General features: G+C 35.7%; 1 protein-coding gene across 2 annotated transcripts in view; it reads left to right on the top strand.

Annotated features, from left to right (window-relative positions):
- PLCB1 (phospholipase C beta 1) overlaps positions 1 to 23940 on the top strand; it is a gene marked incomplete at both ends in the record, with an annotated part of 691313 nt that overhangs the window by 447383 nt on the left and 219990 nt on the right. For both annotated transcript variants that reach the window (XM_079720111.1, XM_079720112.1), the window contains one exon: positions 20030 to 20167. In XM_079720111.1, coding sequence (XP_079576237.1) covers positions 20030 to 20167 — 138 coding nt within the window. The remainder of the gene's footprint in view (positions 1 to 20029; positions 20168 to 23940) is intronic.

Raw genomic sequence — 23940 nt, 5'->3', positions numbered from 1 at the left:
CATGAAAATGTGTTGTTTATGTATCTCTGGCAGGTGTTTGCCTTCAATAAATATGCATCCAGGGAATGCGTGAATGAATGAATGCAGTCAGGATGATAAAACAGGTGTATTTAAGAGATTGAAGAATGAGAATATTTAAAAGTTAGATATAAAAATGACTACAAGATATGTACATTAAGCCGTACACTTAAAATTAATGCACTCTGTACTCTTTAATACATGTGTGTTATCCCTTAAAATAAATCCATGAATATTTGTTTTAAATAGCTAGAGAAAGCACAAAGCTTAAATAATACGCCCAACTCAGAAGGTTCCATTTTCACATACTTTAGGACCTAACAGCCTGTGCAAATTAAACATTTATTTGAGAATAAGGTTTTGGATTTTGTAAAGATTTGGGGCTCTACCGTGAGGTTGATAAACAAAATTGCTCGCTTTGTTCAAGGTAGTAAGTGGACCTCATAATGAGCTGGTAATCATCTCTGGTTAAAAGAAAAGGGTATGCCCATAGGGCAAACTTGTTTCAGCCCAAAAAGCATTTTATCATGCCCATCTAAATTAGATAGCTTTACATTACCATGTGACATTTGTTAAATATCCAAATGAAATAGTCCCTGATGTTTAGAAAACGATACTTAGATTTATAGAGTGGTATCTTGAATAAGACAGTAATGTTGTTCATAAGACGTCTCATAAATGGATTTCATATGAGTCATTTGGCACAGAGACACACACAATGTAGAAGCTCAAATCTTTTCTGAATAAATAAGTGAATGGGGATAAAAAATAAAAAATTAGAGGTAATTAGTCAGGCTCTAAACAAACCTTTATTTTATTTACAGATCTTAATATTTGAATGAATTCAATTTTCACTTTATCATAATTGGAAGACTGCAACAATTGTCAATTAATTGTACAACAGTGATGGGCTGTGTAATTCAGTAATATTAGCTCCTAAAATGTTTGAGACATATAAATACAGACACCCTAGTCTTTTAAGTGTACCTTAAAAAATGGGGCCCAGAATTTCTGGAACTTTTAAGCTCAGGCAAAATTAAATACCTTTCTCTGATTCCCTGCCCAATAAGAAAAAATTTATTGATTGGAAAGTGTTCTTTTCCTCCAACTTTTTTGCATTATTTTACTCATTTACACAGCAGGGAGGTCAGTAGAACAAAAACAGTGTTGGTTACTGGGGATTAGATTCCTGATTTTAGATAGACATATTCTGTAACTATACATTTCCCAAAGAAGCTAGACCTAGTTCAAGCATTTATATTTGTGGCTTAGAGCATAAGAATGAGGAGATTACAAGTTTAGAAATTCCCCAGCATTTGGAAGAAGTGGGCAAGGTGAGGTTCAGCCAAAGGGAGTTAAGTCACTGGGCCAGGCTACCTGTATCCTTCAAAAGCTGTGCATGTTATAATTGCTGACTCCAAGCCATCTACCTAGTCAGCCTCTGCTGTTCTAAGCATCTCCTTCCCCTTCAATTCACTACCTATCATTAGGCCAAGAAAACCCCATCACCTACCAAGAATAAAAATATTTGAAGCTTTCTCCAAAAACACTGAATTCCATGATTCACCCATGTCTTCTGTCTGAGACATAGAGCAAATTTTTCACAGCATGGTGGGGGGAGGTGGTGGTACACAAATGCTTTAGGGGGTGCATGAGTGAATATTTGTATTCACACCCCAACTAGTTAACCCCTCCAAAGTGTACAGTTCAGTGGCTTTTAGTATATTCAGAGTTTTACAGTCATCACCACTATACAATATTAGAATATTTTCATCACTCTAAAAAGGAGTCCTCTATTCATTTACAATCACTCCCTTTCCTACCTCCACCCAGACCCTGGTAGCCATTAATCTACTTTCTGTCACTATTGATTTGACTATTCTAGAGATTTAATGTAAATGGAATCATACAATATGTGGTCTTTCATGACTGGATTCTTTAACTTAACATGATATTTTTAAGATTCTTCCATGTTGTGGAATGTAACGGTACTTTGTTGCTATTCATTGCTGCCTACTATTCCACTGTAGAGGTAGACTGCGTTTTGTTCCTACATTCAACAGTTCATGGACATTTGGCTTGTTTCTACTTCTTGCCTGTTTTGAATGATGCTACTATGAACTTCCACGTACAAGATTTTGTTTGGACATGTTTTCATTTCACTTGATTAGGTATTTAGGAGTGAAATTGCTGGGTCACATGGTCATGCTATGTTTAACACCTTGAGGAACTGCAAAGCTGTTTTCCAAAGTGGCTGCACCATTTTCTGTGGCCACTGGCAGTGTATCTATTAAATCCCTTATCAGATAGAATTTAAAAATATTATCTCTTATTCTATGTGTTGTTTTTTTTTTACTTTTTTATAGTGTCCTTTGAAGCACAAAGTTTTCAGTTCTGATGAAATCCAAATTATCTATTTTTTTCTTTTGTTGCTTGCGCTCTCAGTGTCTAAGAAACTACTGCTGAACCCAAGGTCACACAGATTTACACCTGTTTTCTTCTAAGATCTTTGTAGCTTTACCTTTTACATTTAGGTCTCTGTTTTTATTTATTTATTTATTTATTTATTTTATTTTATTATTTTTTTTTTTTTGCGGTACGCGGGCCTCTCACTGTTGTGGCCTCTTCCGTTGTGGAGCACAGGCTCCGGAGGTGCAGGCTCAGCGGCCATGGCTCATGGGCCCCGCCGCTCTGTGGCATGTGGGATCTTCCCGGACCGGGGCACAAACCCGTGTCCCCTGCATCGGCAGGTGGACTCTCAACCACTGCGCCACCAGGGAAGCCCTCTGATTTATTTTGAGTTAATATTTTTTACATAGTGTAAGGTTTAGGTCCAGTTTCATTATGATAATGATAAGAAGTTTCATTTTAAATTAGTGTATTTTAATTAAGAAATTTGACAACTAAAATAAAAACCTTAAATGAATGCTAAACTGTAAGCATCTAAGAAATGTGCCATATCTTTTTCAGGCTTTCTAGAAAAATCAATCTAGTTTCCATATTACTGAGGGAATTTATACTTAAATTTTAACTTTTATTTACTTTTAATTTATAGAGTGTTAGGATGGAATAGAGGAGTATATATAGATGCACAAATATGTGCCAAGCTCTGTGTGAATGCAAAATTTTATTTTAAAGTAAAAGCCCTTGTGTTTTTTAAGGTTAGGAAAGCATGTATGCAAGATGGACCTCATCAAGCCCCATCTTCTTGAGTTATTAGTTATGAAATACAGAGGAATACTTTGTCTTTGGTAAGGTTAAGCCTTAGTGTTAAAAGTCCTTATATAAGGTTAAAATTAAAAACTACCTCAGTATCTTTAACAAAGGGATTACCAAGAGAGATTTCCACTGTACTCAGTTCATTCACATCAAGTTACCTGCTGTCTGATTATCTGAAAATGTTACAAGCCTCTATTAAGACTTTATTTTAATAATAAATAAAATTATGGGTTACTCAATCCCTGAAAACATGATTTCCATATGTTTTTCATTTGTAGAAGCTGTAAAAACAACTTTTTCATGAGGACTAGGATTACCAGGAGGGCTAATAACATGAACTAGAAGAAATTTTATTGGCCAAATACAGTTTATGAGGTTTTACTGGCTGAGTGTGCAGGGAATACTGACTCTTTGATCACTTTTCCTAGTATTTCTACTGGTATTTTCAGAACATTTCCTTTGCACTATTCATGTGTCTGCAAACTCTTAAGAGATACAGTCTTAAGGAAACTTTTCTACCAGCTTTGTAGCTGGTTTTAACTTCCTTAAACACAATTAGGTGGCCTTCTTCAATGCTCCAAAAGCATTTTCCCATTACAGACTAAGGATCTATGTACATTTCTCCTCTACCAGATCATTAGAACCTTAAGGGCAAAGATTATACCTCGGTAATAAACATACCCCTAGTATAGATAATGGAAATACAAGCATAAAGTTTGTTGAATTAAAGCGGGGTGGGGGGAATACAAATGAAAGAACACCTGAAATAAAAAAAAGTATTTTTATAGTATTTTAAAGCTCTCAGAATATTCAGTTGCACATAGGTGAATCAATTCTTGTACTAAATGTCACCTAAGTAAACATTCACAGTTTTCCTGGGATTCTGTGATATAAAGATCCAAAAAGCAATTTTGAAGAAGGCTGACCTTAACGCCTCATCTTTGTTGTTCACTGGATGGGCAAAGTAGGGAAAGGGTGGTATATAAATGTGAGCTAGTTGTCTCTCCTCAACCCAATGCCCTATACGTTTCAGGTCCCATATTCTCATAGCCTTGTTTTCCTGCACCCTGCTGTTCTCTCCTTTACCATGACCCAGTGGAATTCTAGAGCAATAGGAGGCCCATTACCCTCTGCTTACACAGAAGCATTACATGCCCTGTGTTCCCTGGGTGCATTCGGTTATCATGGACCCATAAACCGCATAGCTCTCCTTAAAAGCTCTATATGTGCCTACATGTATGCACACTTTTCTTCAAGTACTCAGGTGTTAGAGCATGATCATTATGGAGCCATTTCAAGGTCTTCTAAGAGTGTTAAGTTCAACAATAGCAACATTTGGGTACTGACTTCAGGGACATTAGCTGTACTCATTAAGCATCCCTATGGGTATTGTAATAACCTCACAAGGGGAAATTCAGAACATAGTCTAGCGCTGGCTCCCTTCTGTGCTAGTATGTAACCTTCAGTCAATATCATAAGATTCTCTTACGAAGTCTAGCATTAGTAAATGCTCATCTATAGACTGAAAAGAAACTAGTAGCATTAGTTCCCATTTAAAAGAAAACTTGATTCTTAGTTGTTTTAAAAAGCATTTTCCTCATTATATTTTTATTGATACTACAATAATGTATTAAAAGTGCATGGTCCTTGTAAACATTTGTAAATTACATAAAGGATATTGAAGAAATAAATGCTTATAAATTGAATATTTCTGTGATGTCAAGATAAGGAAAGTCTTTCACACATGACAATAAATCAGAAAATAATTTAAAAGACTGATAGATTTGAATATAAAATTGTTTTAATTTTCTGTAGGGGAAAAATACATCATGACAAGAATTTAAGGCAAATGATTTAGAAAAAATATTACAACATATATGCCAGGGAAAGGGTCAATAAAAGCAAAAGTTTCTTATAAATTAATAAGAAACAGAGAAATATCCTACTAGAATAGAGGGGTAACAGCCTGAACAAACAGTTCATACTATAAAAGACATGTGAATAGCCAATAAATAAAGAGATACCCTCACAAGTAATTTTTAAAACAAATAAAAACAGTAAAAAGATATAATTTTTCTTCCAGTAGACTGCCAAAATGAAAACATTGCCAATAACCCATGATTGTGACCTCATCTGCTATTTGTGGGGCTGTAAACTAGTAAAGACTCTTTAGAGAGCATCTGGCAATATGTACCACAAGTTAAACACGGATACCCTTGACCCTGCAGTTCTCTGCCTAGGAATTTATCTCAAACAGATCTTCAGTCAAGTACATGACAACATAGATACAAAGATGCTTGTTAAAGCATCATTTATAATAAAAACCTGTCCAATGATGAAAGATATATTAAATAAATTGTGGTACATCTGTATAATGGGAGGCTGCAGGATCAATTAAAAAGGCAATATATACCTGTATTTATATAAACATTCCAGTAATATATTAAGTGGCCAAGTTAAAAATAAATATGTGTAGTTTGGGCCCATTTATATACAATTATTTGGATATTTAGGTATGTGTCTAAGTAGAGAAATGTTTATTTTTTTCACATTTTTATTGGAGTATAATTGCTTTACAATGTAGTGTTAGTTTCTGCTGTACAACAAAGTGAATCAGCTATATGCATACATATATCCCCATATGCCCTCCCTCTTGAGCCTCCCTCCCACCCTTCCTATCCCATCCCTCTAAGTCATCACAAAGTATCGAGTTGGTCACCCTGTGCTATGCAGCAGCTTACCACGAGCCATCCATTTTACATTTGGTAGTGTATATATGTCAATGCTACTCTCTCTCTCTGTCCCAGCTTCCCCTTCCGCCACTGTGTCCTCAAGTCTGTTCTCTATGTCTGCATCTTTATTCCTACCATGCCACTAGGTTCATCAGTACCGGTTTTTTAGAGTCTATATATATGCGTTAGCATACGGTATTTGTTTTTCTCTTTCTTACTCCACTCTGTACGACAGACTCTAGGTCCATCCATCTCACTACAAATAACTTAGTTTCGCTCATTTTTTATGGCTGAGTAATATTCCATTGTATATATGTGCCACATCTACTTTATCCATTCATCTGTCAATAGACATTTAGGTTGCTTCCATGTCCTGGCTATTGTAAATAGTGCTGCAATGAACATTGTGGTCCATGTATATTTTTGAATTATGGTTTTCTCAGGGTGCATGTACAGTAGTGGTATTGCTGGGTCATATGGTAGTTCTGTTTTTAATTTTTTAAGGAACCTCCATACTGTTGTCCATGGTGGATGTATCAGTTTACATTCCTATCAACAGTGCAGGAGGGTTCCCTTTAGAGAAGTGTTTAGAACTACACAGTTCAACTTGCCAACCAGTGGCCTCACATGATTATTTAAATTTAAATTAATTTAAATCAGATTAAATTAAATTAGATTAAAAATTAACTTCCTCAATTTCAATAGACACATATCAAGCATTCTATAGGTACTTGTGGCTAATGGCTACCACATTGGACAGCACAGATATAGAACAATGCCATCACCACAGAAAGTTGTATTAGGCAACACTGATCTAGAAAGATGTTTTCCAACATGTTTTCAGTGGTTTCTTCTGGGTGGTAGAATTCAGAGTTAATTTTGTTTCACTATCCTTTTCTAAATTACTTGAATTTTTTATAAGTGTATGCCACATCTTCATATTCAGAAGTTATTTTCATCTGAAGAAAGAAACAGCATCTTACAATGTAGATATGAACATTGCTAATAGTTTGTTATATTTCCTTTGAGTGCTCTCTGTACTTATAGTTGCACAGAATTAACACCATGTGTACCAGTTCTTAGGGTTGCTTTTATACCTAATATTATACCATCAACATGATTTTTAAAAGCTGCAAAAAATTCCATCCTATATACTTAAGTGATTTTTGTTTTATATGTTGCCTTAAAAATATTACTAAAATATTTAAGAGTTTTGAAAATCACTTGGATTTGGGGAAATCAAATTCATAATGAAACTCATAGTTCTTTTGTTATAGTTACATAAACATCTAATATATCACACTTTGAAGATGCTTTTTTTTGTTCTAAATCACTATTCAAAACCACCCTCATAAAACATAATAGCCTTAGAAGTCAGTGTTTTTGATGAAGTACCTTTATAATGCAAACACCCACTTCCACTATTGAATGTAACAATACACAGAAATCTTTGTTAACATCTGTCTTCTGTGGAGACTTATCCAAAATGTATCACCTCTCTTTAAGTCCTTTAGAAGCTGTTCTTTAAATGTACATCCTTCATTTGGCTTCCTGGGGCTACATTTTGATACATATAAAAGGATTTAATGATGTGAATCAAAGGGAAAAAATATTTGAGGGATTAAAGAACAATGACCCAAAATCCACGGAAGAGGAGAAAGTGTAACAAATCCACTTTTAACAAATCCATCTTACTATGCAGGATGTTTTTACTGTATTTAGAGTTCTATCCAGAATAAAACTGAAATCAGGGACTCTGTTTCTGTAGCCATTCTCTGGTAGATAAGACTTTTGCAAGTGGATTTATGATCCACAAATAGGAATAGTCTCCAAAGCACCTCAGACTTAGCGTATTAAAAACCCAACTCATTACCATACCATCTACTCCCTCCACACCTGTTCCTTCTCCAGGTGTCCCTGTGTCTCTTGGCTACACCACGTCTCAGTTGTTCAGAACCTGCTAACGCCTCCATCTCTTCAATCCCAATACCTAATCCAACATCAGGTCAAGCTAGTTTTGCCTCTTTCGTGTCTTTCAAATGTGTACAGCTACCCCATGATGCCCCTGAAATGCTGCAAGTGCCTCCCTTCCAGTCTGTCCTCTGTATTCTAGCAAATCACACCCTGTTCTTCCTCTGCTTGAACCCATTCAATGGCTCCCCTTTGTTCAAAGGCTTAGAACTCCCTAAGCAGCACAGACCATACCTCTTAGTATAGTCTGGCTCCCTACCTATCTCCCAGGTTCATTTCACCCAAGCTCCCTTCCCGCTTTGAACTTTCTCTTACTTGATCGTCTTCCTCCATCCACAAGGCATTTACATATGTTGTTTCCCCTGATTGAAGGACTTCTTACTACTCTTCCTTCACCTGCTAAAGACTCTTCCTCATTTTTCAAATTTTAGTTCACCTAATACTTCTTTAAGGAAGCTCTCCCTTATTCCATTAAATATATCATAACAAGCTCTGTCTTGTTTATTTAGAGACTCTTTGATTAATTTAATGCTTCTGTCCTCACCAGATTATAAATATCACCAGGGTGTATAGTATCTGTTTTTTTCCCTAATGTAGCTTCATCAACCAGCACCATGCCAGGTAAACAGCAGGTACTTATAAGCATTTGTTCACTGGATGAATAAAGAACTTGTGGCAGATGCCCACAAACACTAGGAACGCTCTAAATGTTCTTCCACAAAGGAGCCTTTGGAACATCTGTCAATAGCAGAGTGTCTCTAGACAACCAGACTCTCTAATGAGGAGAAAACCATGCTAGTCATTGTACTTTGGAGTGAAATGCTCTTATTACATTTCACTTTGAGTTGGACTATAATTGTATTTGAAGGTGAGAGTTCAGGACCCAGCCCTATAGGTTTAGAGCCCAGGAAGCTGGGATCTACCCAACAGAACCATTCTAGGGGAGTACCCAGAGTGAGGTCCTCTTACATGTGTCAGATAAGGACTGAGGAGAGCAATTTGTGACAATAAAGCAATTGTGAAGCAATCTCCAGCCAGGAAGAAAACCAGAAAGAAGCTAAAATAGATAAATTGATGCCTATAGAGATTTGGGGGTGATGCTGTTCAAACGGACACGTTTCCCTATTTCCCAGAAGCATAGCAGTCTCTTTTAACTTTTACAGACCACCTCTGGACACAACAAGTGATGAGCTGGAGCCAGCTCATACCAGTTCATGATAGTCAATTGTTAAATTTTTGGTAAATCTGCTACTGGTTGTTAAACACAGCCATTATTATAAATTAAATAAGATGAATTTGCAACTAAATAAATTATATTAAAAACAAAGGTAATAAATACTCAAAACTCATCACTTTCTTTTTATTTTGTTATATTTTATGATTATCTATGATCTTGAGGCTATTTATAGCTCTTGTATCTGTACAGTGAAATATTATATAATAGTATGCTACATCTGTAGAACATCTGTACATCTCTTTCCTCTTCTGAATCCAATGATGTTATTTGGGTAGTTTGAAATTGGCTATAGTGGCAGTATTTACATCATGAAAAGTGGTAAGTGCTATAATTCAGGGATATGGGGATTTTTGTTCTTGTTGTTTGTTTGCTTGGGTTTTGTTGGGTTTTTTTCCTTTGAAAGCCTTAAACATGTACCAGCATACCATGAAAGGCAACCTATTCATGGCTCAGTGCAATCCATTTTTTGTACTTAATTGTTGAAACTAGCCAACAATGCTAGGAAATCACTAGATTGAAGTGAAACTCTGAGCGAATCTTCCAATATCTTCTACAGTATATTTCACAAGAAGGTATCAAGTGGGAATCGTTAAAGAAAAGAAAGGAAAGTGCATGAATCCTCTCACTCCCACTTTGTAGACTACTCTGTTTCTTGAGTCCCTAAGTCAGTGTTTGCTATGAATTAATCATAAAGCAAGTATTTGAATGAATTGGAGAACTCAAGAAGGGGAATAATTTGAGTTGATCCTTGACAGTAGGATGATTTATCTTTATATGAAACTGGGTTACATTACAGTTCATCCTAAAACAGTCCATGCCTTAAATGTTGTCTTCTTAAGATGATATAAAAACATTTAGTTTGCCAGTTTCCAAAGGCTTTACAAAATCCCCCAGGGAATACTTTGGTAGGGGAGAGAAAAGATGACTGATTGGGAAGGAGGCAAAAGGTGAAAAGAGGGATAAATGATATTTGAGAACAAAGTTAAAATAAATTACTTCAAAAGTGATTAGTGCAGGTCGACAAGTAAAATGCAAAGAATTGGCTACTAATGTCCTGGGAATACTTACTTGTTTTTTTGTACAATTTTTGTAAAATTTTGAGAGCCTCATAACTTATTGAATTATTTTTACATTCCTGTTTAGAATTGTACTAGCAACCTTGGCAATACCGTAATGGCATGGAGATATTATTAACCTGCCTGATTTTACTGACTAGACACATTCAAATAACTCTCAAGATAGCTGTTTTCTCATGGAAAGTTGAGGCCTTAGAGATGACAACTTTGGTCTTCATGTGTAATGTTGGATTATTTGATGGATGGATAGCAAAGAATTTTAGAAGACATTTTCTTACTTTCAAAAAGAAGCACACACATAAAAAGATATATTTAAGACAGGGCTTATTTAGATGCTATCTGTTATTTCTTATAAAAGTAGACATCAGACCTCCTCCAGACTTTGAATTTTAAAGAGTTTTATATACCTGTGTTTCTGAAGGGATAATACATTATTGATCTTTATTCATTATGGAATATAGTTAACTCATTTATCTAGAGTAATGGAAAATAAAAGAGATATAAATAAAGAGATAAATGTGAAAATCAAATAATATTTAATCTTGAAATATTTTTAGAACCTTTAGTAGACACACATTCATATCTATATTTAGACACTGCTAGATAACTTATCTATTTACTTCAAACTCCTGTAGTTTCCTATAGCAAATTGACAGGAAAATTTCTTTCCTTTAAGCTCCTATATCCCTTTTATAATTTTAATAAGAAAAAGATAAACAGCTGCAATTTTTCACTGCTATTTTTCATGTCATACTTAAAATGAATTAATTACATAAGTCACCACAAAAATATGTGAATTCTTTCTTTACACGTGACACAGTACAGTTTGCAGATTCAATTTTGATTACCACACTAATGTTTTAAGGTGAGAAGACCTTTCTTTATTATCATTCATTTTGAGTAAAAACTAAGCTGAAACTCAGAGAAAAAATTTGCCTAATTTTCAAAGCTAGTTGAACACAGGAGCCAGACACATAAAAGTTCTAGAAATGTCTTTTAGCACTCTTTAAATTATGCTTCCCATGGAAGAGCAAATTAAGGAAAATATAAAGGAAAAGTGTGTGTGTTTAAATATAATATAATAAATAGATACAAATGTAAATACAAATATAATTCTTGCTTGGTAAGTCACATATATATATTTGTAGTAACATGTTCTGGTGTCCATAAGAAATTAAATTATTCAGTAGATGCCCCTATATTGTCTTTCATTTTTAGGCTATTGATTTATTTTTCACATACTCACAGCTTGTTATGTGCTGCCCTGAGCACTTAACATATAATTATTCATTTATTCCTGAAACAAAGAAACTGAGTCATAGAAGGATTAAGAGAACTCACGAGGTTACATTGCTTTTAATTGGCGCATCTGAAACTCAGAGTCAGATAGACAGGATCCAATTTCTGCTGTCTCCCTCAAAGTGTCAGAAGTCCTTAGCATCTACGCTAAGCATATGGATTTTCCAGAAACTGCAAAGGGAGCATTGTTTGTGTTTGTCATTGCTAAGGAATTGTTGAGCCTTCTTTTTTTAATATGCTAGATTTTCACTTCTGTTCTGAGGTTTCAGAAGCCCCTTTGGTACCCTCTAATTGTATCAAATACCTTATAAGGAGGCAGATCCCACAACAAAATAGGAAAAAAAAAATATCTCACCAATTAAAGAACTCATGGACCAGAGAGAACTTAGTAAATATTATCTGCATTCTTTTAACAAACACGCCTCATTATTCTAAAACTTGGAAACAATGATAATGAAACTTACCCAGAAGCACCATGCTCCCCCTCAACCCACCCCACCCCCCAAAATGTAAGACATGTCACCCACTCTGTGGGGGATTTTAACCAGGAAGGAACATATGAGGGCTAATTGCCTGCTTTGCACACACTGCTAGCCCTCAGTACCTGTGGCTTTTTATGCACTGGAGTGGAAATGACTGTGTATACGAATTTTACTAGGAGTTAGGTGGTTGCATGTGCCACAGAAGGCCTGGGGAGAGTTTGAAACATGAATGACAAGCTATCTATACTTTAGAATTTTTAAGTTTGACAAATACTGACTCGATGAGGAAGAGGAAACTCACTTCTTTTCCCACTGACTTAAAAAAAAAAAAACTGCTATATATTTCATGCACTTTGACCTTCAGTAAAGATTACTGTACAAATGATGATTGAACTTGGCTGTTTGGCTTCCATTCTTTCCTAGCAAGACAAGTGGTAACACTAGACCATATTTCTTTCCTATTTTAATTTCACATTTGGATTATTTTGTATCTTTAGGAACTGCCTAAAATATCACTAAGGGAGATGACTTGAATGGATGCTGATTTATTTAAGTTTATTCTGCCATTTGAAATATTTGCACTATTTTTATATCAACTCCATCAAATTGGCTACGCTTTTTAACACAATGTGATACAGAGAGGGCTTAGACTTTATGATCAACTGTACCTGGCGGCAAATCTTCCTTCCCCCATTTTATAAAACTGGGCAAATTACTTTACCCACCCCCAAACCTCAAGAGTTCTCATTTGCAAACTGAGGGGAAGAAAAACATAGCTACCTTTCAGCATTAGTTTGCAGATGAAGCAGAGGGAAAAATATAGAAAAGCTAGGATGGTGCTTGACAAACGATTACTAATTAGAACTTACTGTGGCTATATTTATTATTTTTTATAGAGAACTGATCAGTTAGGAATCTAAATCTTTTTGCCCTAATGAAATTCCTTCAAATGTAGATCCCATAGAATACATGAAGATTAATCAATATCAGGACCAAATTTTATTTTACAGTCATTCCTTCAACAGTGTAACAGACATTTTCTGTGCACTCATATTCCACTGGCCCACCCCAGTGTTTACCTGTAGAGTTCCTACATAGTCCTGAGAATGTTTTCTGGCCATAATACAAGGGAGTGGGTATCCCAGGAGAGATGCTCCATCAACAAAAGATGGGAGTTGACAGATCAGTACTCCAGTTTCCAGGATCCTTGGGGGTGTGTTCACACTGTCTTAGGGTGGCAATGGTTGGATTGAGCCTCAGTTGCCCAAAGTGGTAATCTGCTCTATATCCTACATACTGTAAACATGCTATCTATTGGTTTTCTTTCCTCCTTGTCTTACTCTCTCATTGTACTTCCTGTGATCACCTCCAAAGTAATGTATCAATACTTGCCCCCAGATCATTGACTCAGGTCTGTTTCTGAAGCATCAAGACAAGCATCCTGTTACCTGAGCATGTGTACTGTGACCTAGGAACCTAGCTCAGATAATGCAACTTCTTGAAATAACAGCATTTGTGCAGCTCTAACAAGTATCACTTGGACATCTCTACATTCTAGGACTTACTTGTTCCCAGGAATCTAGGCACCTTATTTTAATCCCCTTTTTCTTCTCCTTCTGAGTGTCAGCTGGCTGAACGCCTCCAGCACCCACTTCCTCTTTCTCTTCATTCTTTGAAACTATGTAGCTTTGAAACTACGTTAAAACCACACCCTGAGCTTGTTCACTGAAAGGAGGAAAACCTCAAGCAGTTAAATTTTACATCAATCACTAGAATGCTAGTTGGAGATTTTCCTTGAATTTATATCTCTCTCCTCTTTAGCCATTCCCAAAGATAAACAGAATTTTAGCTGCATGGATATGCCTATGATCAAGGGGAATATTTTTCAGGGTGATTGCATTTACATTTCTTCTAAACTATTTTTTTTTCTTTTAGATTTGAAAAGTCTGTTAGTTTTTAGCTCAATAAACTCATGCCTGGCACCTTCAGGACACTTTATTTTGGATGGAGATGCATAGCCAGGCCAACTAAATGTTTTCTACCCCTCCAACAGATTTTTTTACTTGTACATGGAGGCGTCCCATGAGTGCAGTGAAGACTGTATACAACTTCATCACCACTCTATCCAAACAAGTATAAATAATCTTTTTATGATAATGCCTCTGTCAGATATGAAGGACTGAACTGCTCTTTTTCTTTCTAGTATTTGCCCATAGTCACTTTTCTTTATCATAGTCAGTCTGTTCTCACTTTGTTATTCCCTCCTTCTAAAGAAATAGCTGAAAAATATTCAAGCCACCCCCGTCCTCACTTACAGGAAAAAATGGATAAACAACGTCCTCCAAGTCTTCCCCTCTGTGTAGGAGAATGTTCATGGCACCACATTTCAGAATTTAAAATCCATGCAAGTGGAAACTGTTTTATCTAAAAAGGCTTGCTGTCTGTGTGAGCTGCCTAAACTACTGGTATATCCTGAAGAAGAGAATAGTATTCCTCATGACGTTCAAAAAAAGAGCAAAACTTTTGCAGTGAGAGGTGTGAGAATAAGTATTGATTCCAAGGGGTTTGTTCATCTATTTTTTATTTTCCAAAAGGTAAATGTTAAATTCAAAACCTTGATGGAAAACCACCCTTGACATAAGATTATATCTTTCCTTTACAACAGATTTAAATAAAGCATAAACATGCTAATGTCATTTTAATCTAACAAGGAATCTATCTCTTTCATTTCTGACTGTTGTACTGAGTGTTAATAGAAAGACTTTTATATACCTGGTTCTTTTTCTGAATGATGGATTAAAGTTACATCTATATAATTTTAATTCAGATCAAAAATGTTGTATTAAGTGCTGGGAATAAAATTAACCTAATATGCAAATTGTTCAATAAGCCTAACATCCAGTAAAGATATATTTTATGGGGATGAAAAATGAGTGAGGTATATTTTCTGCACCAAGAATGTTTTTGGTATCAAAATGAAATCTAAAGTCATGAAAGACTTTTTTTATTTTGCATATATCTGACATAAAAATAAAATAGCTTTTCTTTGAAAGTCATATATATTAAGGAATGAAGGTTGAAACTGGGATTTGACTCTTTTAAAAAGCATCTTTTAACATGTGATTATCCATTTTATTAATTTCTATTTTGTTGAATGATATGTTATAATTATAGTAATGCATACCTGTGTCTAAGGTGTAGACGGGTCTTGACTTTCTTCAGTTGCCTATTACCTGGAAATGGGAATCATTAATCTGAGCAACTTCGCTTTCTTTGCAGCAGAACTGAGGTAATTTAATCACGAATCCCAATGATCAAGAGAAAATGAACTTATTTAGTCAGACAGTCTTTATTTTGTAACTCTTATGGGAATGAATAGAGATGATCCTGCACTTAACATTAAAATTACACTTAAATTATAGCTGCCAGGATTCTTAGTTGGTCTGGCTAATTCCAATGGTGGAGACACATGTAGGATATTCTCTGGGGAAAGCAGGCCTGAGTGCCAGCTTAGTGAAACTATGAAATTTCAAGTTCACCTCACCTCTTTTTTTCTTTTCTGAGCTATATTCTTTAGTGTTCTGCAACAGAGAAATTGGACATTTTTATAGAGTTGTGGGGATAGCTTGTTTTCTTTGTAAAATTTTCTAAGAATTTATATCATTGCAGGGACCAAGAAATATGTTTGAACTTGGTAGTAACCTACATAAGTAAATCCTTTTCTGAAAACTGGTCAGGAAGTTCAGTCAATAAGAAACAGAAATAAGATTCCTTAGTAGAATAGATTTTGGGAAGAGGGTGGTTTTATGCAAACTGTCTATAGGTTTTTGTTATTGTTACAACATATTTTGATTTTGTTTGTTTTTGAAATGCAGCCACTCATATCCCCAGACCTGAGAAACAACCCCCGAGAGACAACCATTTTTAGACATATTTACTTTATTTTTGTTTGTTTTTGTTTATGTTTTGGCCATCCCACGTGGCTTGCAGGATCTTAGTTCCCAACCAGAGGTTGAACCCTGGGCAGTGAAAGCACCGAGTTCTAACCACTGGACTTCCAGGGAACTGCCTAGACATGTTTACTTTAAATCCTTCCACTTACAAGTTTCTCCAAACACTGGGTGCCTTGCTGTTTATTCTTCTAGATAATTTCCTCCTTTTGCCTCTTCTCTGAGGGTCTTCTTTGCTGAAAACAACTGAGGGCAACTTTTGGTACTTAAAAGGACAGATATCTTTTCCAAGTATACCCTTCACATAACAATCTGCTCAGTAATGGGGAATGAGATTTGAAGCCACCACATCAGCTTGGGATGTTGTGTTCAAAATAGAAAGCGTACAAGTAAAAAGAAAAGTGAAGTCATGTCTTAAGAGAGATTTCTAACATAACCATGCTTGGTGTTGATAAAAATGAAATAGATGAAGAAAAAGTATAATTTTAAAGAGAAATGAAATGATTAATGATGGAAAAGAAAGTAAAATATAGTTTAAAAATTAGTATGATCCATCACCAAGAAAAGGTATTAGTAAGAAAGTTTGTTATATATTTAAACAATATCTCTTCTTGCTTTCAGAACTACATAACTTTAAAATATTGTGGTTTCTCTTGAAGTTCTAAATTTTATTTCTAAAATTTCTTGCTCCTCCAGATCATGCTCAATACTTTTTAAAAATTTATTATTGATATATAAATGTTAAGTATCTCAGATGTAGACAGATATATAACAATGAACCCTCAAATACCTACCCCTCAGATTCAATCATCATCATCATTTTGCCAGACTGCATTATCTTCCCAATCCCATATATATATATATATATATATATATATATATATATATATATATATATATAACCATTAAACCATTAGTGGGAAAACAACAGAGCTGCCACAAAGAGTTGGTCATCTTTCTCAAAACTTCCTGTTTACTGTACCTAACAGTATTGTTAGGGACAGTGTGAATCCGAGAATCCCTTTTCTAGAATTATTTTCTATTCTGGACACCTTCCCTCGGTCCTCTGTACTTGCCCGGGGTTCCTATTTCTCAAGGAAAACTCAAATGAATCCCTGAGCCCCACACCTAGTCCCTGAAGTTCTGAGAGGTGACACTCTTTAATCCATCAACTATTAATAAGTGGGCAAAAGTATTTTTAATGGATATGTGAATTAGGCAGGAAAGTAGTATAGAAGGAAGAGAAAATACTTGAAAGAGAAAAGAGCCAGAGGGTGAGTCACATGGCTGTCAATGGAAGGAAAGAAAGGATAGAAAATATAGAGCGCATTCAATTCCAAGTATTGTCCCATTAAATGTTGTAGACCCGAAGATATTGATGGACTTTGTAATCACTGATTTAACACTGGGGATTTATAATTACAAGTTTCAGGTGGTTTCTGAAGTTTATTTTTCTCTTCTAAGTACACACAAAAAAATTTTAAGTACTGATCAAATGTATTTTCTCTTTGAAACTTGCCTCAATGGTGATCAAAACCTGAGATGCAGTTAATTGTTTCACAGAGCAGCTGGTATCATTCTTTAAGTAGCCTTCAACAAAAAGTCCATTCTTTCGGAACATTCTCCTTTAATCTTTCATTAATGGTAAAATGTTAAACATTTCCCTTTTTGCTATGATTGTTTATTTAATATTTTTTTTACTGTGTTCCTCTCCTTTTCTAGGTCATGCAAATTGATACTTTTGTGATAGCATTTGATCTTTCAAGGAGGCCTGATGTTCTTGATAAATTCTCAGCTTGTTAGTCAAGTTGAAGTTTTGATTATATGGGACACAGCTTTGAAATGGGATTTCCTCTCATCATAACTTACCTGAAAATGTTCCTCTTCATTCGGCTGAACAGAGGAGAAAGTTTTATTAATTAAAGAGATAATTAATGTCACCAAATCAAATAACTCATCTCGAAAGGTTTTGTTGTTTCTTTCTTGGTTTTTTCAAGTTTGCTTTTTCTTTATAAGGGTGCTGTATATAAAAACATCAGAAGGGAGATCAGAATGACCATCCTAAGTCACTAAGCCCTGTTGGCCCAGCATTTATCTAAATAAATAAGAATATAAGTTGTTTCCTTGCTCAGAAGCTGGCTGAAAATTTGTTAAGTGATTGATTTGATGCTAATTTTCTGCATGAAGCTCTTATCTTCTTCAAGGCCTGTATGAAAGGAAAATAAATTCAGCCAAAATGACGGAGCCCTATGTAGATTTTGTTTTGAATTCAGAAAGTTTGGAAATCTCCTTTGCCCAGCAGGACTAGATCTCCAAGGGACCCATACTTATGATATCACAAAGAAGGCAACTTGCTCTTAAAAGACTGCAGAATTTCTCTATGTCCACATCCCAGTACTTTTTGAGGATAGAACTGAAATAACATATTCATGGCAGGCGCCGCCATGTGGCTCACTCGAACAGTCCTCTCTGTCAGTGTTCAGTGTGGAGAAAGTCCACGCTGTGACCCTCAGCTAGGTTTTTGCCCCAGCCCTAGTTGGCATTGTTGTGTTTTGATTCTGCCAAAACACCCTCTTCATTTCAATGTGTTCATGAATTGAGGAGAAGGATGAGATTTTACATTTCAATATGTGATTCATGGGATGATTGGAGGAAATAAAGGGAGAATTGTGACACATAAAAATGTGTTACTGAATGACAGTGTGACAGAAAGAGCTCTTGACTTAGGACCATAAGTCTTTTTTCCAGCTTTATTGAGATATAATTAACACACAATATTGTGTAAGTTTAGGTGAACAGCATGTTGATTTGTTACATTTATATATTGCAAAATGATTACCACCAGATTGTTAGCTAACGCCTCCATCACCTCACATAATTATCATTTCTTTTTTGTGGTGAGAACATTTAAGATCTACTCTCCTAGCATTTTTCCAATATATAATACAATATTATTAACTATAATCACCATGCTATACATTAGATCCCCAGAACTTATCTTGTACCTGTAAATTTATACACTTTGACCAACATCTCCCCATTTTTCCCACCCTCCAGTCCCTGGTAACCACTGCTCTAATATCTGTCACTATGAGTTCAGCTTTTTTTAAATCACATATAAGTGATATCATGCAGTATTTGTCCTTCTCTTTCTGACTTATTTCACTTAGCATAATACCATGAGGATTGGGACTTCTCTGGTGGCGCAGTGGTTAAGACTCCACGCTCCCAATGCAGGGGGCCCAGTTTCTATCCGTAGTCAGGGAACTATATCCTACATGCATGCCACAACTAAGGAGCCCACCTGCTGCAACTAAGACCCAGCACAACCAAATAAATAAATTAATATAATATAATATAATATTAAAAAAATACCGTGAGGATCTGAGGATCATAAATCTTTATGCAGAAATACTCTCTTCCCAACCTTTGGGCAAGTTATTTCACCTCTCTGGGCCTTTCTGGGTTGAAGGACTTCAACTCATACCAGTTTCTAGTAAGAATAAAAGGCAACTTTACCTAGAGATGATCATACTAAGTGAAGTAAGCCAGACAGAAAAAGACAGATATCATATGATATTGCTTATATATGGAATCTAAAAATATGATGCAAAGGAACTTATTTACAAAACAGAAATTGATCCACAGATGTAGAGAACAAACTTATGGTTACCAAAGAGGAAAGGAGGGACGAGGGATAATTTAGGAGTTGGAGATTAACATATACACACTACTATATATAAAATAGATGATGAACAAGGACCTACTGCATAGCATGGGGAACTCTACTCAGTTTTTGTAATAACCTATAAGGGAAAAAAATCTGAAAAAGAATATATATACATATATATCTCCAAATCACTTTGCTGTACACCTGAAACTAACACAAGATTGTCAATCAGCTATACTTCAATAAAAATTTAAAAATTAAAAAAAAAGAATAAAAGGCAACTTTGTTTTTAAGTCATTATAACTCTAATTCTTTTGATATTATGCTCTAAAATCTCTAGCTAAAACTAAATATTTCAAATTTATTATTATCCAGGACCCCAAATTACGTGAACTTCTGGATGTGGGGAACATCGGGCGCCTGGAACATCGCATGATAACAGTGGTGTATGGGCCTGACTTAGTTAACATCTCCCATTTGAACCTCGTGGCTTTCCAAGAAGAAGTGGCCAAGGTATGTGGATTGAAACTTCTGGAGCTTGTCACCTCAATCTGAATCCATATGATATTGTCCTGATTCCCATGAAAGACTTTGAGTTTTTGTCATATTTAGCATGTGTTAAAATTCCATCTAAAAATCATTCTGCTGCCAAGTAGAAGTGTAATTCAAACACTTCCAAGTAATGGCATTGGCTTAGAATAATGGATATTTTACATTAGAAAATAAGGCATTTGATATAATTCCTTTGCAAAAGAAAATATAGATGAAACCACATTCCATTTCACCTAAACCTCTTATCCCAACCCATTTTCTCTTAGCCTTACCATCTTCTTTCCATCCCTTTCCTAGAGGGCAGACATTTAAGTACCTATTTAACTTCTTTTACCATGTGCACACTTAACCCATGATTACGCACATAGTAGCTGCTCAATTAATATGAGAAAGAATGAAAAGTTTAAAATTCTAAATAGCAATTTTAAATAATAATAAATATTCATTCAGCCATGGACTAGAAAGGTGAATTAGGCATGGCCCTCTCCATTAAGGAGTTGCTAGTTTACTAAGATAGTGGGCCTTTCAGATGCATACAGAAATAACCAGAACAAAGGCAAGATATATCAAACAAGAAGCTATGAACTTCTGGGAAACTTGGACTCAAGTTTGATGCTTTCTCTAAAAATGTCCAACTGCCATTAGAAGAGAACTGAAATGAACATATTGAAAGAAAAGATTTCTTTTTCCATGTTTATGGTTGATAAGATACTAGTGATGATCCTGACCCTTCATACAATTTCTTTCCAGAGTTAAGAATATGAATCTAGGAACACTTTGAAGTCTGCATATCATGTCTGTGCCCTTACACAGTTCTCATATGACGGATCAGAACTATGGGGTCATGTCAGGCCAGTGTTCATTGCCTGAGCATTATGATCTATAATTTTTTAAACCTCAGTGCTCTGATATTTTTTTGAGCTACACCAGATAATCTGACCTGACCTCTAATTCTTTAGTGATTATGGTAAAGGTTTATTCCCAGAAGTTGCATAACATCAACTTCAATTCTTATAATGGAATAAATAAAATGCCAACTAGTTTTGACACACTGAGGTCTTTAGAAACTACTCATCAAGGCTGTATTACAAACCCCATCTATTTTCTCTCTTTAAGAACCAAGTCACCCATTTACTTCTATGGTATCATTTATGCTTGGAGAGAGACTTCTGTTCAATGAAACATTGTCTGTGTGACAGCATCGTACTTGCTTGCAATCACTCTTATTCTGGTACCTGCTGGTATTCTGTTGAGTGTATACACTTCACTTCTCAATATATGTATGGATGGTTGGATGGATGGATGAATATAATAAATAAGTACTAAATATTTCTAAAATATTTTAAAAATATCATTCCTGAAATACAGTCATATTCAGTTTTTTTAAAAAATGACCAATTCATGATATCCATTAACTCTCAGTTAAAAGCATTCACTAAATGACAGTGACTTCCAGGGAGGCTTTTACTGTGAGTGAATATAGTTTTATATTACAAACCAATCTGCATATCTTATATTGCATTAAACCTTTGTGTGGTTGAGTTGAAAACATTATAATTTCCTCCTCTCTTTAATTTCCTGTGGGCTTCTGCTCACTAATTGCCTTTAGGGATTTTGATTACTGAGCCCTGTAGTATTCCCTCTCAGAACTGAATCTATAGACGTTTTTCCAGCAACTATTTGCTTAGTATAATTAATGAAGATACAGAATATGTTTTGCCTTCCCAGACTGTGATATTCTATAGGGCAATTTTCCTCAATTGAAATTGCTCAGCCAGAAGATTAAAATTTGCAAACACCATGTACTCTGAAAACTTAATTTCCACCCTTTTAATTGTCAGCACTGTCTCATAACATCACACCTTCTGTTTAGTCTTCGGAGCCAACATACCTAGTACCTTGCATAGTGCCAGCACCAAAGTAAACAGTTTCCCTCATTATGTAGAACACCCGACAGGAACCTGAGTTTCTTTGAAAGTCAAATGTCTTCAGAAAAAATTGTTTACTAAGGGATTCTGGCCCATTCTTTCATTCAACACACATTTGTCAGGTGCCTTCTGTGTTCCAGTGTCAGGGACACAGCATTCTGGAGGAAATAAAAAGATAAATCACGATGATGAAGTACACTTACTGTACTGTACAGACCTCAGATGGAGGTCTGTGTGGAAGGATATAGCAGGAGGAGAGGGTATGAGGATGGGGGAAGGGGATTATTTCTTCATTGAGTGCTCAGAGAAGGCAAAAATCTGAAGAAAGTTGCTCAATTGCAACAATATCATAGATTCCTGAGAAATCTCTTGAGTCGATTAAAATTGTTTTTTATCAGAACCAGGACTTCAGCTTTCCTAAATATATTATTCCAGATTTGCGTGCTTTCTTTCTTACATAAATCACTTGAGATTGATTTTTTAATTTATTCTTTAAGACAAGTGACTCCTTTCAAAGGTGGATTGGGGGAAAACTGTCTTTCAATTTTTCCCTCTGTAGTTGGACTAGAAGAGTGGTATCTTTTGCAGTTAGGTAAAAGTCACTCTCCTTGTTATGCAGCATGATTTGCCAACTCTCTGTGTCCTAAAGATGGACTTTCCCTGATCCCTCGAGGGATACCTCCCTTTAATATACCTGAAAAATGGGTGGTTTGATTCACATTTGCCCTCTGAGTCTCACACTTATTCCTGCATCTCCTGCTGCCCTGAGGACCAATGAACACATCCACATTTGCTACCCCTGGAACTCCTGGACTTCAACCCCCCTCTCCGGGATGCCCTGAGCCCTCCTCAGAGCTTCAGGTGGGAGGTGAATACCATCATCCTTCCCTTTACTCTCCCATTGTTAATTCCCAACAGTCCTCCACGCACAGCTATGTGAATCCTGGCAAAGGTGGAGGTACCAGCAAAGGAAACTAGCAAAGGCAACAGATGTCGATTTCCTGTATTGTGATGTAGGTTTCTGAAGGACTTTGGCTTTTATTTTGGGAGATGGAAGCCATTGGAGGGTTTTGAGCAGATGGTGGACTTGGTCTGACTTAACTCTTTAGTCAATAATGGACCGCAAGGGCAGAGGCAATAATGGAAGCAGGGAGATCAGGTAAAAATACTATAGAAATATTTTAAGTGGATTATTAGTATCTTGGACCAAGGGGGAGCTATGTAGGAGATAAGAAGGGGTCTGAATATCTATATCTACATCTACTTAAAGGAAGAATCCAGAGCATAACAATCACAATTGTATGTGGCATGTGAGAGAAAGAGAAGAATCAAGGATGATGTTAGAGTTTTGGTCCAAGAGACAGGAAGGATGGAAATGCCACTTACTTCATAAGGAAAGTTTAAAGTAGAACACATTTGGTGGTATACAAGGCTTCAGCTTTGATTATGTTCAATTTGAGATTATTATTAGATATCCAAAGAAACATGTTGAGTAGGCAGTTAGATATATGAACCTGGGGTTCAATGCCAAATATAATGCAACAGTGTGAAAGTCATCAGGTTATAGATAGTATTTAATGAGACAGGATGAGCTCAGCCAGGAAGTGACTGTAGATAGAGAAGATGTCCAAGACCTGAGTCATTGATACTCCAACATGAAGAGATTGAGGAGATAAGAAAGAATCAGAAAAAGTAGGCTGAGAAGGAGTAGCCAGTGAGGTGGCAAAGAGGCCAGTGTGTGTGTTTGGGAGCCAGGTAAGCAAAGTGTTTCAAGAAGAAGAGAGTGATCAACAGGATCAAATGCTA

The sequence above is a fragment of the Hyperoodon ampullatus genome (genome assembly GCF_949752795.1).
Source record: "Hyperoodon ampullatus genome assembly, chromosome: 14".
NCBI classification, from domain to species: domain Eukaryota; kingdom Metazoa; phylum Chordata; class Mammalia; order Artiodactyla; family Ziphiidae; genus Hyperoodon; species Hyperoodon ampullatus.
This window is presented reverse-complemented; position numbering and strand designations above follow the sequence as displayed.